Source organism: Balearica regulorum, chromosome 7, assembly GCF_011004875.1.
Source record: "Balearica regulorum gibbericeps isolate bBalReg1 chromosome 7, bBalReg1.pri, whole genome shotgun sequence".
Classification (NCBI taxonomy): domain Eukaryota; kingdom Metazoa; phylum Chordata; class Aves; order Gruiformes; family Gruidae; genus Balearica; species Balearica regulorum.
In genome coordinates, this window is record NC_046190.1 from 12,555,704 (window position 1) to 12,574,357 (window position 18,654).

The window sequence follows — 18,654 nt, forward strand, 5'->3', positions numbered from 1 at the left end:
GGACATGTCTCTGTATGCATGCATGGTTTTTCCCAATGGCATATGAAGAAAGTGTGTCCTATTCAACTCTTGCCTCCTGGAGTGGTGGTCAATATTTTCAAGTGCTTCACCCTGGTGGGGACTCTTCCTTTAGCTTGTGTCACAGTTAACATCTTTTAGGATGTAAAAAACCAGCGGCCTTGGCTTATGTTGTAGTCTCTTTGTATCTTAACATCTGTGTCCTTCTGGGACAGTTTCTTTGAAGCCTTCAGATCTGCAGAGCTGTTCCATACACTGTAGCCTCCCAGCTCTCTTTTTTCATGCCTATCTTTCACTTGACCTGCAGGGGAAAAAAAGGGTAAGAAGCTGGTGAGCCAAGTTACGAGAGTTTGTTTCAGATTTGTAATCCTGTTATCTTTCTAGGGCTTTCTGCTCCATCTAAGGACCCACCTGGGTCTGAAAAGAACAAACTGCAGAGGCAGGCTCACTGGAGGCCCTGAAAAGTCCCGGCATCTCTGTAGTGGAGGGGTTTGCTAAGAGGGCAGGGAAAGGCAAATGGCAGCAGTAAAAAACTGTTTTCACTCAGGTGGGGATTCAGGGGCAGCAGCCACAGCACAGGGGTTTCTTGTAGCCTGCTTGTGCCTGTGACAATACTGAGGGCCAGGACTGTGTCATTCTGACAATGACACAGTGTCAGTAGAAGATATCTGAAGAGAAAAATGAGGACAAGGCGTTCAGAAGTGTTCTGCTATTGAAGAAGACACAAAAGGAAAATAATCACTGAAGACTGTGCAAGTGAAGAGCATGCAGGCACCAAAACCAGCAGTGTGTAGAGCATTGCTGATTTCTGAGAGCTGGAATTCTGGCCCAGTTTCTCTAAACCTGACTCACATGAAATTTTCCTGTGAAGCATTTATATCTGGCAGCATGTAAATATCACTGAAAACAAAAACAACCAACAACTTGTATTTAAATGATCTGAATGTAAGAATGTTTTCTGATGTGGTCTAATTTTCCTGTCACCTTTCAGGATTTCTGTATGACTTCTTAAAAACTGTTTGCAAAGTCACCTTGCACTTAGTATCTTTGGTCCAATTATTGGAAAGGTTTGTCCAAGTTAGTTCTACTAATAAACTGGGTATAATCATTATGATGTTCTTTTTGGGTGACAACAGCCATGAAGCATCAATATTTCCTTTTATAATTAGCAGATGTCCCATGGTATGAAACATTATGGAAGTTTTTAATAAGCAGAGCACCATTTTGCTCTTAAATTTCCTTTGAGCTTAGCAGAATAGCAACAGCATCTCTGTCAATAAATGGCAGTACAGGAGAAAACTAGTTATGCTTAAAAGCAAATTTTCCTCTTGTCTCAAAATGCTGCCAGTTTAAAGGTTAATCCTTTGCCCTGGCCTGGGCTGTTTGCACAGACCCATGGCTGGTACATCTCACACTGCAGCGTTCAACAACAGAGTTGTTCCTCAGTCTAAACAACCTGAATCCTTACTTTATTTTTGCACAGCAACAAAGGAAACCCAAACCTAAAAAATTACAAAGCCATTTTCCTACTGAAGTTCTTCAATTTAATGTCCCTGACATATTTTGCTGCTCGGTTGTAGAAAATGGAGGAATTTTATTAAGTAGGTGCTGTTTCTACATGCCTTCTTCATCACATGGTCCTGTAGGTCTCTTGCCTGTCACAAATCCGATTGTTATTTGTGTGTTTGAGTTATTTGTAGGAACATCAGACGCTTGTGCTTGCTGTACTGCTTCAGCAGAGACACTGAAAGCTGCAGCCTCCAGAACAACGCTATTCAACACAATGGCTTTCAAAGTTGTTTCATCTGATTGCCCATACATCTTTGCTGAGGAAATGGACGGTAAAGACATTCAGGGCAGAAAGGTTCAGGGCTTTGGCTGTTTCATTACAGATAATTCACAGAGAAGCTGCCTCCTCTAATTTATTTTTTATCTTGATAAAATGACAGCCAAAAGTCTTTGACATTCCAGGTCTGCCTCAGTTCTCACTTGACAAAGTCACTCCACTGGGAGTAGATTTTGGCTTGCTTTTGACTACTTGCTGCTGCTATATGATGTTTGGATTAGACTAATGTGTGGGGAAAGCTCATTTGCTCTACAGTTCAGGCCATGGGCTAGAATTCAGGCAATCTGAACTCATTCCTGAACCATGCTCTGAGCTCTTTCTGCATGACCTTGAGTAAGAAACTTAACCTTTTTGGTTTTTTTTTTTTATTCCTTCATTTGAAAATAGAGCTTTGCTTCCTCCCTGATGCCCTCCATGCCTTTCATTTTTGTGCTTAATGCTCATAAGGCCAGATAACTCTCTCTTACCGTGTGAATATACAAACGGAGCCCTGAATTTCCTAAAGATCACTGTGGTTTTCTGCAATGACAATGCTAATAAATGGCTGTACAAGGTACGTTGTGTCTCAGGTACATTTAATGAGCTTGGGGACAATACCATTAGCATTTCCCACCTCAGCACTGTCATTCGGTGTGATTCAGAATTCAACTCAGCTGAAGTCTCTGGAGATGAATTTAGCATTAGGATTGTTTTGATTGTTGATGTACGCAAATTAAAGATGTAAAGCTAGTAGTACTTAAAAGCATAGTCTGTATTTTTTTGTGGTATCCTACTGTGTTTCCTCTTTTGATATCACAAGTTAGTTAGTAATGATTACAAAAACATGAAACCTTCATCCTAACTTTCAACGCACATGCTGATTCATGGCTGTTTATCTTACTAACACCACCACATTCCTGTTAATAACACGCAGATGAAAGATCAGTTCATCCCCTCCCCCATGCCACTGTCATCTGAATTATAATTGCATTTTCTGTGTTACGGATGATGACAAGCTGGTTGGGAGAAATCGGAGCCTTTCATGCATTTTTAAATTCGCTGCTGAAATTCCATGAAAATGTATGAAAGTTGACCTCGCCTTCATGATGACACACAGCACTACAGTCTGCTAATGCACCTCCAGTCACACAAGTGGAATTATTCTGCATAATCGTGAGAGGCTGTACTTATTGATTCCTGTGGAGCACAGAAGATCTAGTCCTGTAGAAAAAGCTCATAGCTGAGTCGAGCTGGCACAATTGGCAGTCAGAGTGAATGATTTGATTAATACAATTAACTGTTTTGATGTAGAAAAGGAAGCACATGTGAAAAGTATCAAGCTATTTGCTCTAATAAAAGACACATTTCTATTCAGTTTCTGATTTAAAAAGTTGAGAGCATCTCTCTGAAAGCAGGAATTTACACACAAAAGCATATTTTCGGTATTTGATCAAGTTGGACTTGAATATCTGTTTAAAATTAAGCATATACTTTAAACAGACCTAGACTAAATGTATCCCATTTCCATTAAGTTGCAATGGAAATGTCTTTGATGGACGTTTTCTAATGGTGACAGGAAAATGCCATAGAGGGAAAAGGGTTAATCTAAAGGAAGCACAAAACATTAATCCATAAAGACAATCTGACAACAACAGTATCTGTCTTTTGCAAAGGATAATTAAATCCATTATCGACATCTGTAAGGAATATGCATAAGTCAGTGTGTAATTGAAAATTTAAAAATTAAATCTGAAACATCAGAACCAAAATGAAAAACCTTGAACTGTGTTTAATTGTTTTAATACTTCCATTTAGACACAAATACTGGAACTCAATAAGGAAAATTCATTCTTACAACATTCTGGGCAAGATTCAGATAGAGTGTCGAGAGAGAATCCTGCTAGATGGGTTTCACATCTCACATAGAGCAAAATACTGAGAGCTGCATAGAAGTAATCAAAATGTAAAAATATTGTTGCAAACTATATGGGCTGCTTCTTGATATACCCTGAGGCTGGAAGCTTCACAGAGTTTTTTGGAAACATCCAAGTCTTGTGTACGCTCTAGACTTTCATTCTTTTGGCAAGATACAGGAAAAACATGCATTTGGCTTGAGGGCGGAGAGGGGAGAGTGGGGAGGAGAATGAGGGAGAGGAATCTTTTGGTTTTGCTTGGAAACCCCCTGGACATTTATTTAGAAAATTCCTTAGAAAATAGTAAATTTCTGATTTACATTTTAGTATCAAAGGTTGTATAGGTAAAGGGCATAATACGGGGCCTCGGGAAACTTGTTTTTAATTCCCAGGGCTTCTTTTCAGGCTAAAAGGAGTACTCATGTGCTTAAAGTTCAGCATATGCTAAAGTCTTTGGCTGGATTAAAGCCTTTATCAAGATTGCAATGTACTTCTTGAGGTTATATCCAAGCTTGTGCATATTGCGTATACCTAGTACAAGGTAAAAAACATCCATCAAAAGTACTTTCATTTTTTCAGCTGTCGTACTTGGTTGCTGACTAGCTTAGTGTGTTTAAAATACAGAGCTGAATGCAGAGATATCACTGCAAGCAGCCAACCTGGATTTCTCCGTTGATACCTAAGACCTCTTACTATGAAGGCCAGAGACTCTGCCCAAAGATAGCTCGATGCTGATTGCATCCAAGTGCTTTGCTGTGGCTGCAGAAGTAATGCGTGGAGTTTTGTGTCTGCCTTAATCGAGCTAAAAGCTTCAGAAAACCCCTATCATGTAGTATTGGTCTTGTCAGAATGATGAGGAGAAGCTGGAAAAAGCAACAGGAGAGATTTTTTGCAAGATGTGTGTATATGCATCAAATTGTTGCAAAACAAAACTTCTCTTGGTAAAACAGCCACTTGCAAATGGCTCTGGAGAGCTGCCTGAGACACAGACAGCTGGGGCTGATGTAGATCGAGTGTGGGTTATATGGGAAATGTTTTGATTTTGGCTCACCAGTGTTCTCTTCCTGTCTTATTCTGCCCGTTCTCTTACCTGGCACAGATAAAACATTAGAACAAGTCAAAACACAGTCTTTGTTTTCCTGACTTTTTTCTCTCCCTTCCTAAGCTAGAATTTTAAATGTCAGCTTTTCAAAATGTGGCATTTTCAGAGAAGTGTTATAGTGTGGATCTTACTGAATGGAAAATGTGTTTCCAGTTCAAAGGGTTTTAAAGCAAAACAGGAAAGGCCAAGACAAATGAAAAAGACTGGGGGAATAGCAGCTGAAGCTCTTCTCCAGTTAGATATTCAGATGTCTCTGTCAGCATCTTTTCTCCCTAGGGAATTTGGAAGAAAAATTGAAATCTAAATTTTGCATGCCTTGGAAATGGCTCCCTTCCCTGGCAGCACCTGTAGACAGCATGAGTTTCATGTCTATGGAGAAAATGAAGACAAAAGAAAAAACACTCATTAGAGCACAGATTTTGACATTTGTGGAAACAGGGCTGTTCTAAAATGCTGTCACCCTTTTCATCTTCCTCTGCTACCTCAAATACACAGAGGAATATACCTCGACCTGAAATATACTTCCACTGCATGACCTCAAATATACTTAGAGATGATAAAGCTAGCAGGGTCACTATGGTGGTGCGGTTTCAACCATGTGAACGGCTTTTGTCCCAGCAGTATGGCTTTACTGCAAAATGTTTGAAGACATCATCTCTTTTTTTTTAGTAACAAAAGATGACTAAAACCTTAGTGATGATGGACCTAGGGGAATTGGGAGAGCATCTAAGGATACTTCAGAGATCTCTGTGTTTGGTCTGAGTACAGCACCATGCTTGACAGAATATATTCCCCCTGTGAAAGGGGCTCAGAGCTGAGGAGCTATGCTCACTTCCGTCTGTGGAGGCATATCCCATTTGATGCTTTCTGTTGGTTTGGTCAAACAGTCAGGAGTGCCTAAGTCACTGCATCATGTTTGAAACAGCACATCTTCTTCCAAATAATTCAGCTCAAGGAAGGACATAACTCCGTACTTAAGACCATCTTCTGTGTTCTTAATTACTCTTCACGAGGACTGGCATGATCTCCATAGTTTGATCCTCTGTGCAACACAGGTAGGAGCCCTTGCCTCGGTAATTTGTGTCTCAAAGAAGAACGTAAGCAGGTGCTTAAACTTCTAGTAAAGCTTCCAATGGAGAATTTCCTAAGAGCTTTGCTGAATGGAGGCCTTAGTAGGTTGCATTGCTCAAGCACCTTTCTCAGGTTTGACAATATGTCATTGAAAACCCCAGATGATACCAAGTTAATTACTAAGAGAAACTTAGTTAAGAACTACCCAAGTGCAACCTGGAGCTGGGTTAATGTGCAAGATCCCCGTGTTTCTTTCTAAAAGGATATTCAGGTTGGCCTTCTTACTAGTGTCTCAGCACCTCAGGGTTCCTTTGCCCTTGCTGGTGCTCTCAAGGAGAACAGGGAATTGCTGTCTGTACCTTCAAAACACCAGGAGGGAAATGGCAGAAGATGTCTGCACGAATCCCCAGATACGTGCCTCTGTCAAGGGATGTCCTTCCCCTGCCACACCTTCAGTCGGGGATCCTCCAGAACAGAGCAACACAGTTATTTTTGTCTCACAAGTATTTTTTGCTCACAAGCAACTGAACTTCCAGCAGGGTGTGAGGGCAGTGTAGCAACTACAACTTCAGCCTACAAAAAGAGAGCATCTGGGAAAATTTGTCTCTCTTCCCATCCCCAGGTATAGCTCTGCTCCTCCTGCTTCCCATTCAGGCAAGCCTCTGCTATTTCTGCCTTCACAACAAGTTATAAAAAGACTGAGAGAACATGAGGAATATAAAGCTTATGTTACAATTTCCTCCCATACCTACACTCACACGCATTTCCCTTTCTGATGTGGAAACCTGCCTGATGCCAACCATTTACACGGGTACCTTTCATGCCAGTTGGGCATCCGGAGGATTGTTTCTCTCTCCAGGAGGCGGGGGGGGGGCAGAGGGGGGAAGGAAAAGGAAACTAAACCAAAGTAAATTAAATGTCCTTTCAGCCGATTTTATGAACTGCCCTCAGCTATTAATTTACCGGCATTCTTCCAGACAGTGGCAGCTGCTTCAGCGCGCCAGCCTGTGGAGTGAGCTGCTCCATGGCAACAGCCAGCAAGCGTGAACATACCCAGCATAAGCATCACGCAGAGCCACTGAGGGGGACTTTCAAAAGGAGTAAGAATGCTTAAACTTAAGACAAGGTACTGTATCTTACCTGAAAGGGAGAGGATCTATAGCAGCCACAGCTGTTATACAGGTCAGCGTAGGTTTGTGACTATTCGGCTGTCAGGAACTGCCCTCACCATGGGCGTATCACTGCCTCCTGATAGGAGAAATCTTCCAGGTGTTTCTAGCGTGTGAGACATAGGTTATAGCGATGTTTTTGTATATAAGTGTGACTCACTTCTCTGTCATTTAAACAGGCAATAAAATTTGCTTTTCATCTGTAAAGCAGAAAAAGGAAATGACATCACTCCCCACTTTGGGGTTTTAAAAGCCTTTTAGGGCTGAGTGACTCTGACATTGAGTTTGACGAAGTTGCATACACCAGGCTGGAATTCAGTTTCAGTAGTGGATGATTAAAACCTGTCTTAATATTGTTTCATGTTAGCAGATCCCTGTTCTGGTATGGAGAAAACAGATCCGTGATATCTTTGGCTTTTGGCTAGTGGTGGGGTTTTTTTGTTTGGGTTTGTTTGTTTGTTTCCTAACTGTGATATTTATTTATTTATTGTAATTTATTGTAACAATTCTGAAATGTGCTAGATTAGCAGCCCAGGAGACTAATGTCACAAAGCGGCAGTCTGAGTTATACCACAAACCCGCTCTGCTGGGATTATCTCTAGGCAGGAGAGGAGTTTAATCAGATCTGTCAATTCATTAGCCCTTCCCTTCTGAGGTAGGCACAAAGGGTCCCATTTAGTATCAGTAGTGCTGGTAGCTGTTCCGAAATAAATACAAAACCAGCTCATTTTCAATCAGGCCACTGAGCAAGTCATAAACTGCTGTAAGCTGTCATTATCATGTGAGGCTGAAGTGGTTCTTTTGACACCCCACCATTTTGATATAGTTGACCCTTCCCTGAGGACTTCTCAGTTTTATCTTTCTACTTTTTATGGTTTTAAATATAGAAGCTCACAACGTGGGTTGTTCCAAAGGCTCCTGAGGCAATGTCAATAGCTACCCATGTCCCGAGCGCTTGCCAAGATGAGCACCGTTCCCCACTACAACGCTGCACTTCTCCAAAAGGAAACCCAGGGGAAGGAGCTAGTCAGTTTTCCAGAGGATACCCTAGTCCCTTGTCGATTAGGAAAGCAGGGCTACAGCACGTACCTTGGAGGACACCTCCTTGACAGTGCAGCTGAGTCAGCCTCAAGAGGTGGGGTCACACTCTCTCCACTGACTACTGAGCAAGTTGGTGAAGTGACCGCCTTTCCTCTGGTAACATCAGACCTTGTGACTGTCCTCCAGTTGTGGTCTCGGTCACTTCTCTGATCCAGTCTTTCTCAAAAAAAGCAGAGTCTATTCTGACCCTTTCTCTTTTCTATCACCTCAGGGAGACCTCCAGAGATCCCTCATTCAGGTGGATTTTGGAGATGGCATCGCTGTGTCATATGCCAATCTCAGCTCCACAGAAGATGGGATCAAGCACACATACCAGAATGTGGGCATATTCCGAGTGACTGTGCTGGTGGAAAACAGTCTGGGATCTGACAACGCTGTCCTCTACCTGCATGTAACGTGTACGTATGTTCATACTCGTTGTTAGCTTCTGTCATTCTTAAAAAAAATATTACTTGTTCTTAGAGATGACATTGGGGCTTTGCAGCTGGGAGCAGAGTGATATGATACGATGAGTGTTTGTCTGTCCTCCAGGAGAGGACTCCAGACTGAGAGGAGCCACAGGCAATAGTGATATTTTCTTTTAAAATCATGTTCAGCCTCTAATTTTCGGTAGTCTAATTTGGGACACCTCAAAGGAATGTCCAGCCCTTTCTGAAATGCACCTTCATTAGCATATTTACACTTCCAGAAAAGCAAAGACATCCAGGATTTTTAATCACTTTTAAAAGCCTTGACTTTTACTTTGTATATGTGTTTTGCCCTCTAATGAAATAAAACCACATCTGGGATGGAAAGCAATGCATTTCAGTCTTTCTGTTGTCATAGGAACCAAAATCTCGGTGTTAAAGAGTATTACAAGAAAAAATATTATCTTCACATTGTTTTTCTGCTGTTCTTTTTAACCTTCTTATACTTCAGGTATCTCTTATTTACAACTGAATTTTTTCTCAAGTCCTTGCATACAACCAGCAATGTGTTCTTTCATACTTATTCTACCACATGGTGATGAACCCAAGGAGTCAGCCTAATAGTGAAATCTTGTAATGTCTCTAATGGATTTTGTTTGAGGCCATTGGGGTTTTTTTATACAGTGGGGGTTTTTTAATGTATTATTTACGCTTTCCACTGTGTGCCTGTCACACTAGATTTACTGGGGAAAAAAAAAAGGATATTCCAAAACTTAAAGTTAGGCTTACAGAAATACCACTTACCCTCTTCAAAATTAACTCCACTTATTGTCTAGGTAATTTAGCACATTCCATACACTTTTAACTCCAGTTTTGGAGTTATTTCATACAGCATGAGAGCAGCTGCCTCTTCAGGGGAAGAGGGCAGCTTTTTATTGGTGCACTGTCATATCAACAGATGGGAGCAGTGGGAGGTATAGCTGTGGGAGGTAGGAGGTTTATGAGGGAGCACTAGAGAAACAGGACCACATATCTCCCTGAATGCCTCTCTTCAAAAAGACCTTTGGTTCACGATCATAGTGTACCATTTATGATTCCCTAAACTGATAGGTCCTTGTCTGTGGTAAACTTTTTAAGTCACATAATCCTTCAGCACACTACATGTTTGAAAAACTCATAATATCTTGCAAAATTCATAAATTAGCTTATTGTGAATCTCAGGATTTTGATTTGGGGACTTAGCCTATATCACCTCTCTGCTGAGGCACTGGTGAATTAAGGTAAATTCTGAGCTTTCAGACAGATACTCATTTTGATTTTTATTTTTTGGTTATTTAAGTATCACCCTAAGTAGGGTAAAGGACCTCTGCTCAGAATAGACATTTATACACTTTTGTGTAATTTCTTCAGTTCTGTTGTTTTTCTCCCTGTGTGTGCTTGCATAATTATGACAGGAGCTGCTGCAGGCTCTGAATGCAGAAATCCCCCTCCCACTGCTGCTGGTTATGAAAGTCAGCTCAACAGGAGCCGTGGTCTTTTGGGTTTTTTTTTATATTTTTTTTTTACTCTTTGTAAAGGTCATTTGAAACAAATGGAAAAGTGTTTTGGTGGTTGATATTTCGCAGGAGGTTCTGACAGCCTCATGCAAGCAGGATTTGTAATTGTTCGCTGTTTGACAAGAGATGATTCCATGGGGACCATTGCACACCCTCACCCTATCTGCAAAGTAATGAGGCTATGTGAAGCAAAACTGTTTTCTCATGGAATAACCACGAAATGGAAGGAGAAGGCAGATGTCTAGCCTTCACTCTCACTCGTAGTGGGTTTCTGGTTTATAGCTGTTTTAATCTATTTTCTTGAGGCGTTGAAGGTTTAAGAACCATTTTGATTGTTTAAGCAGTACAAGAGATAAACAATATTCAGATATGTTTGTGTGACTTAGCAGCTGATAGTGGATGTTTCTGTGTCGTGCATAGGTAATGCTAGCACAGAACTTAAATACTGTGTGATCATTGCCTGACCCCCTGGAGAACTGGCAGCCCTAAGGGATATGTTTCACCTTTCTCTACATGACAAGAATTAGGGACTTCAAAGCAGGTTGCAGACCAAGTGTGGTGCCACTCAGACTAGCAATACATTCACTGAGGACAGAGATGTATGGTAATTCCAGTCCCTTCCGGAGTCTAACACCCAGATCGACAAAAGCTTCTAAATCCTATTTAAATGCTTTCATTGCCACTCAGCTCTCTGCTGAGTATTCTGCTTGGGGTGTATGAGCTTGGCCTTTGGGGAGTATTGTAAAAATACCTGTCCTTACAATTGGCATGCACATTGTAGTGCTAAGATCCACAGAAAAGCAGTGTGCAGCCTGAACATGCAGAGTTTTAGGAAGGATTACTAACTGGGTAACACCCTGTTACAGGGTTGATACGTGAGTGTGTGCAGCCAGATTTGGGCCTTTCAGCACCCTTCCAGCAGCCAGCAGCCTTGCTGAGGGGAAAACTGCAGGCACTGAACCACGGTGCTTGTGATCTCAAAGGTCAAAGTCTCCATCCCATGCCCTCCTCGTCCTGCTGCAGCCATGAGCCAGTGCGCAGTAGCAGTGCCTTTACTGCAGTCGGTCCAGGGATCTAGAAATGCAAGTTATTGTGAGGCAGGAGCGTTTTAGGGTGGATGGACAGTAAATTGTATATAAACTCCTTCTCCAGCCAACAGGCTGTCTCTGAACTGTCCTGACAGGTCAAAATTTTCCCCTGGGAAGTTAGTTATGCATTTACCTGAATGTTTCAGAATAACATCACCTGCCCAAGTGAACCGTTTGAGAAGCTTCTCCCTTTCTGTTGTCCCAGACTTGTACACAATTTTTTCCTGGGGCAGGCAAAGGTCTGTAGTCTCCATGGCCCCGCATGAAGCTCAGAAATGAATTCTCTTCAAACTTACCTGGGAGAAAACAGTCTCATACCAAGCTAAGGGCCTATCCGGAGTGAGCTATCCCCATCTGCTGGACAGATAATAGTTCAGCATTTCAGTTACTTTGACCCATCGGCTGTTTGCACAGCAATACTGAGGCAGAATTGGCTTGCTTGAGCCATTCTTTCATGTGCTTTCCTAGCCACCGTATGGTGGAGGTCTGAGGAGGTGCTGGGCACTCTCTGCAGTGCAAGATCAGTCGAGATGTATTCAGAGCAGCTGTGCAGTTATGTGGGAGCGTATTAGACTTTATATGGGCTCCATTGTCACTGCTGTCACTGCATCCAGTGTTAGGAAAGTTATTCCTTTAGAGGGCCATGATGATATTGGGCATTTGGCAAACAAAGGATGCCAGCGATTCAAAACATTTAGCCTGGGAAGCTGCTGTTTTTCAGGCCTTAGGATCTTGCTGAGAGCAGGCATGGCCTAGTCATGGAAATGTGTCTGAGCAGGGGAATGCCATAAGGATGAAATTCTGGCTTCTCATGAATTTTCAAGAAGAGTTTTGACTGCTGATTATAAAAGGAAAAATGAGCCATGGCCTGGTGTTCTGGTTTCAACTGAGGTAGAGTTAATTTTCTTTCTAGTAGCCAGTATAGAGCTGTGTTTTAGATTTATTATGAGAATAATGTTGATAACACAGGGATGTTTTCAGTTGTTGCTAGGTAGTTGTAGTGTTTACACCAAGTCAAGGACTTTTCAGCTTCCCACGCCCTGCCAGGTGCACAAGAAGCTGGGAGAGCACAGCCAGGACAGCTGACCCAGACTGGCCAAAGGGATATTCCATACCATATAGCATCATGGTCCATATATATGTAACTGGGGAAGCTAGCTGGAAGGTGGGATCACTGCTTGGAAACAAACTGGGTATCGAATTGTTTTTTTTTCTTTCTGCATGTGATGAACAATTGCATTTGTGCATCACTTGGTGGTATTATTATTATTATTATGATTATTGCTACTGCTACTACTATTACTACTATTCCTATTCCTTTTCCTATTATTCTTTTCCTTTGTTATTCTATTAAACTGTCTTCATCTCAACCCATGAGGAGTTTTTTCATTCTCCTCCCCATCCCCTTGCAGGGGAAGGAGTGAGCGAGCAGCTGCATGGTGCTCTGTTACCGGCTGGTATTAAACCATGAGATCTGGTCTATAGCAGACTTTGGTTAGTCTGATCATGGATGACTCTTAATTGGGCTGCATCAGGTCAAGCAGCAGCTGTGTCTGCAACCCAGAGAAGAGGAAGCTGCATTTCAGTTATAAGTCAGGAACACTGGTCCTTGTTTATGCTGGCATTGTTTATACAGTCTGATTTGGGAACTTTTCCACATGTGTGTGTCTGCCTGTGTGTGCTGTATAGGGGTACAGGGTGCTTGCTCCAAAATGTGTGGTGTTCCTTTAGGTTGAAAAGAAAGGTCTATGTGGTGATACGGGCATGGGTTATGCCCTGAAAAATCCTTTCCTGAGATAGATAGATAGATAGATAGATAGATAGATAGATAGATAGATAGATAGATAGATAGATAGATAAAAAAGATCCTCTAGCAATGTATCTCAACTCCATATGGACAATGCAATTGATCCTCCCAGGCTGTGGTCTCTGCTTCTTATCACTGGGGAGCTTGCAGATATAGGACATGCAGATGTGGCCTTAATTTAAGAACCCATGTCCCCATGTCACCTGGGGTTTCTTTCTTTTTCTTTCTCTGTCACTCTTAGGACAATTGCTTTGTTTTCTAAGTGAACAGTCAGAACACATTTTAAAAAATAATCTATAGAACAAGACGTAACAACAAAGGCCCATCTGTCTCCAGAAGATGGGAAATGTGTAACCCTGGGCATAATGTCACTTGTCGAGTGAATTATGTTCTGTTTATACTAAAGAAATGAGTTTATTGAGGAAAAGAAGGGAGTATAAGGTAACATTAAAATGAAGACACTCAGTGGATAGCTGCCTTCAGACAGAATTTCAGCAGATATAAATAGATATACCACTGCTGAAATTCACCAAATCATAGCAGTTTGCATCAGCAGAGATGCTTCACGTCCACTGAAGCCATTTGTCCTGCACATTCTTAATAGTCACATAACAGGGCTCTACCCCTATTAAACGTTTTATTTGTATACAATATCCCTGAGTATATGACATTCATTCAGTAAAGAATCCAAGTTTTTCAGGTACAGGGGTAGCTGTTGTTCTGTGAGGAACAGATTTCATCTTGCCTCTCTAGAAATGGCACCAAGCCAAAACATTAATTGTCATGCCCCACAGTGATTTGGAGGACTTCTCTCCCCTCAGTTCCCTTCTCCCCCAGGGCTGACATTTCAGAGGGAGGGAGGACTCACCTGCTACTTCTGTCTCTGCAGGCCCCTTGGAACATGTTCACTTATCTTTACCATTTGTTACCACAAAGAACAAGGAGGTCAACGCCACGGCAGTACTGTGGCCAAGCCAAGTGGGAACACTTACTTACGTCTGGTGGTTTGGGAACAACACAGAGGTTTGTATTCCCTGTGGACTGAGATCAAAATAATACCGGAGCAGCTCTCTGACTGAGGAGGGAGGGAGAAAGGGATCTGGGAATGCTTCTAAGTAGCTGCAGACGCAAGAAAATTATGATCCAGAGACCAAGAGACTAGTGGTTCTTCGATGTACCAACAGTGAACAGTAAGAACTGCTTTGTCTTTGTTGCTGTGACTTAGCTATGAGGTTTATTGCCATTTCGTGCAAATTGCCAATAGCTTTCTCACTGTATTGACATCCAAGGTGGACGTAGTGAACCAAAATCCAGAAGAGTTTCTAGTGCGTTTTCCCCCCTGTTCCCTTCAACAACAACAGCTTGGGGTTTTGGTGGTTTGTTTTTTTTTTTTTTTTTTTAGGAAACTAACCTTTCAAACTGAAGCTGGTTTTATATCTGGAACTGACTTTACATAGCCCTGGAGTTTAAATCTCATCTCTTTGGTGACTAACAAGAGAAGAGACTGCCATCAGTTCTGTGCCTCCCCTTAAATATGCTGAGCCCAATCCTGAGCCCCCACACTTTATGCTTAACCACATGTGCAAGGAGACCTTATTATCATGTGCTGTTGGTGGATAAAATGGTTCCCAGCACACCTCCCTGTCTCTGGGCTCTGCTCAGATATGAGAATGGCATGCACCACATTCTGTTGCCTCTTGCTTGCAGTGTTGGTAAATCTGCATGGGCATTATAACTGTTAATTTATGTATCTTTGTGGCTGAAGTACCCAGAGACCCTAATGAGTCTCTGAGAGGAGAGATTCTTGTGGATTTTGTAGAGCCAAGAGGGACCTTCAACCATACATGGTTATCTTCTGTATAATGCAGGTCAGAGGGTTTCATCAGTACTTTCTGCTTTATTTAACTCTTTGTGATTAAGGCAGAACCTGACTTCTTGTTGTCTTGCATTAATAATTTCCCTCAGATGATGGAGAATTTACTGCTCTTTCTTACCCTCTCCCCCAGCTATTTCCCAACAGCTAATTATCCTGAGTGTGAAACACATGCACCGTGTTTGCAGTCTGAATTTAACTAGCTTCAGTTTCAAGCTGTTGGATCTTGTTATGCCTTTGTGTGTAGATTAAAGAACTCTCTGTACTATCAGAAATCATCTCCCCCTAGAGGTACTTACGGGCTGTGATTGTCACCTTTTAACCTTCCCTCTGATCTGCTAAGCTCATAAGTGATCAGAGTTGGTCTAACTCTGTTCTCGTTGAAGTGAGAGTTTTACTACAGACTACAGTGGGAACAGAGTTTGACTTCATACTGGGTGCTTTGAAGATCTCATCCAGAGTTCATTAATAAGTGAAAACAGAAGTTAGGACAGAGACTGCTGAAAGGGGACACAACTCATTGATAAGCTGATTGGCACAGCGAAACAAGCTGAGGGGATCTGTCTCCTCTCTAAACACCATCACTTTCCAAAAATGATGTCTCCATGTCTAAAGATAACATGGGAGAACAACTGACAAATCTTAATTTGCCTCCTCGTTCTTTCACAAGCTCCTTGAGTGACCTTAAACAAGTCACTGACAGCTACATCTGGGAAAGGAGTGTGACACCTGAGCAGTGAGACTTGCAGATCCTCATGTGAGAATGCGGGCCTCTCTGGGGAGTGCACCAAAGATGGACACTTTAACATGGGATCCAGAACAACCAGCATGCTAAGTGGGAAAGAAATACTGGGATCTTAATACCTAGCTCCTTTGGAAATTATAGTACCTTACTTTGAGCTTCAGGAGGACATCCTCATCTGGATCCTTGGGCCCTCTCCAGAGAATAGGCTTCCATGTCACAGGATGCCTTCTATGTCTTGAGTTTCCAAGCTGGAACTGACTCCCCAAACCATCCCAATAGGCTAGAGAGCCAAACTCATTTTTGCTTTTCCTTTCCAGCCAAATTAACTTAATTTATACTTTTCTGATATATTTGCAGCCACTAATCACATTGGAAGGGAGCATCACATTCACATTTTCTGTGGAAGGGATGAACACTATCACCGTTCAGGTCTCAGCAGGAAACACCATTCTTCAGGACACAAAGACTATTGCTGTGTATGGTGAGCTCTTCCCCCTTCATTTCACACAGGATTTTCTATAGTCAAGAGCTAGAGAGCCAAGTTAGCTGGCAGCAACATGAGGTTTTTATTCCAGGATGCTTTGAGTGAGATTATAAGCTTGGTTCCAATGTTATCAGTTCAGCATAACATTTCTGAAGGCCACTGACTGACATTAGTCCAGATTGAGAGGACTGCAGAACATTGATCTCCTTCCCAGAGCCTCTGCATCTGCTCTATCACTATTTGGTCATCCTACATGATTGTCAAAATGTTTTGTGAGCTGCTTTTCCCCCTTCTTGGCCAGTAGAGGCCTCTTAACTCATGCAAAAGCTGCTCAGCTTGAACGCTGTGTGCTGCAGCTCTGTACAGAAATCTGTACTGATTTGTTGTTGTACTCAGGCCTCAGAAGCGGTTAGGGCACACAAATATCATATAGTGTAGATGTAGTCTAATAACCACTGGGAGTTCCAGTTGTAGCTGTTTATACTAAGCACATGGTCTTAGTGATCAGTGTGGGCACCTCTGTTAACAGCAACAGAGATTAAGAAGTACATTTTCCAAGGCTAGTCCTCTCCTCACCTTCATCCCTTTCTCCTTCCAGTTAAAATTTCAAGTATTTGGGGCATGTCTATGAGAGTACAATCACAGCTTCTTTCACAAGGCTTGTCTGCTTCAGAAGTCAAGATTAAGGTAGCATTTCAATTACATTCCCAGCACAGCTTCCTTTCCAGTACTCTTCACTTGTTGAAGTAAGGACTGATCACCCTTTTTGGTTCTGTGACACTCGAGCTGTGAATCTCTCAGAGTCTCCAAATCTCTCAGTGAATCTCTCAGACACACTGCTGGATTCTCTGACAGTCTGTGCATCACCTGCAGATTGATTAAGCAAAACATGAGCTGCAGCAGGTTTCTCTAGATTCTGCCCACTCGTTTGGCACTAAGGCTTTTCACAGTCTTTACTCACCACCATGTTGTTGTATCTGCAGAGCAATTCCAGTCCCTGCGGTTATCATTCTCTCCGAACCTGGATGACTACAATCCAGATATCCCAGAGTGGAGAAGGGACATCAGTAGAGTAGTCAAGAGAGCTCTGGTGGAGGTAAGCAATGTGCATAACCTGTGTTGCAATGGTTCTAATTTCTGCTTCGTGCCTACATTAGGACTGGATCAGTCTTGTTCTCTCAAGGTGTCTCTCTGTTTCTACCAACTATAAAAGGAGACTAGACTAATGTTTGAGGCCAAACCCCTAATTTTAGACAAGTGAAATTATCCTATCCTATGACAGTCTGGTGCTTAGTATCAGCCTTCAGTGTATTCTTTTTAATGACAGTGGTTTATGTCAAATATTTCTGAGAAAAGGCCATATAGAAAACAAATGTGACATAGCTGCCTGTAGCTGTACAAATGTCTTTACTGCTGCATAGCAATTCTTGCTTCTTTTACTACTATTCTTATACAGCAGTGGAAAGTAGTGCTATTCTAATGGAATTACAAATATGCTGTAGGAAACTTAGGAGACCAAAAAGAAAACAATTTTTACTACAGAGAAGAGCACCACAGCAAGTGCTTTATGGCTTTCACATATCATGAGGTTCACGGGTCAGCATTGGATGCTGTTTTTCCCATCAACGCTATGGAGAAGCTCTGAAGTTCCTTCTTTAACTGTGGAACAGAATGTCACAAAAATATTCTTGTGTGGCTGAAGATTTGGATTTCAAACTGACAGGCTAAGAAAAGTTAGAAGAGACAGATGAGGTTTCTCAGCTCAGCAGAAAAATTGTGCAAGGAACTGTTTGAAACAGGGTTTCTGTTTTGTTTTGTTTTGTTTTTTTTTAAATAAAGGTACTCAAATTTTGAAAGGATACAAGACTTGTAGATATTATTAGCAAGCTTATATGTTCATTTGTGGCATCATCTGTGCAAAAAGACTGGAAAGAAACTGTACACTGATCAGCTGCACACAAACTTGTCTGGATTGTTTCTGAGATTTTTTTCTTCAATTTCCTCAAAAGGGAGGAGGAGAGGAGGAAAGGGAAAAAAAAATTTCTGGAGGTTGTTCTTCTGATTTATTTATGTCTGTATCAAGTATTCAAGGATCCATTTATCTTCAGGATGAATTTTCAGAATATAAACAACTCAATAAAACAAAATCAAGCCATAAAAAAGGATCATAAAACTACAGTACCAAGGCTACATTCCAAAAGCAGAGCAGTGAAAACACAAAGAGTCTTTTTGTTGCTTGAGTAAAAAAAAAAAAGTAAAAAATTGATATCTAATTATCCCTCTTTATATAGCTAAATGATTCACCTTAAACAAGCTTTTGTGAGAAGTTCCTGTAAAAATTAAAGATAAAACAAGTAGATTTCTACAGCAATTAAGTAAACTCTATAAAAATGAGTTGAATAACTAAATAATTCAATAGGAAATTATAGCTGTGCTATAGAATTTTTATGAACTTTTATTAAAGTATTACATTCTTATTACAGAGTACCATAGAC

The 18,654-nt window shown here is 41.5% G+C and overlaps 1 protein-coding gene across 3 annotated transcripts in view; it reads left to right on the plus strand.

The window, feature by feature from the left end:
* The window catches only part of SORCS1 (sortilin related VPS10 domain containing receptor 1), a 301,203-nt gene that overhangs the window by 260,497 nt on the left and 22,052 nt on the right, over positions 1 to 18,654 (plus strand). For all 3 annotated transcript variants that reach the window (XM_075757978.1, XM_075757976.1, XM_075757977.1), the window contains exons 19-22: positions 8,411 to 8,597; positions 13,947 to 14,080; positions 16,033 to 16,156; positions 17,143 to 17,255. In XM_075757978.1, coding sequence (XP_075614093.1) covers positions 8,411 to 8,597; positions 13,947 to 14,080; positions 16,033 to 16,156; positions 17,143 to 17,255 — 558 coding nt within the window. The remainder of the gene's footprint in view (positions 1 to 8,410; positions 8,598 to 13,946; positions 14,081 to 16,032; positions 16,157 to 17,142; positions 17,256 to 18,654) is intronic.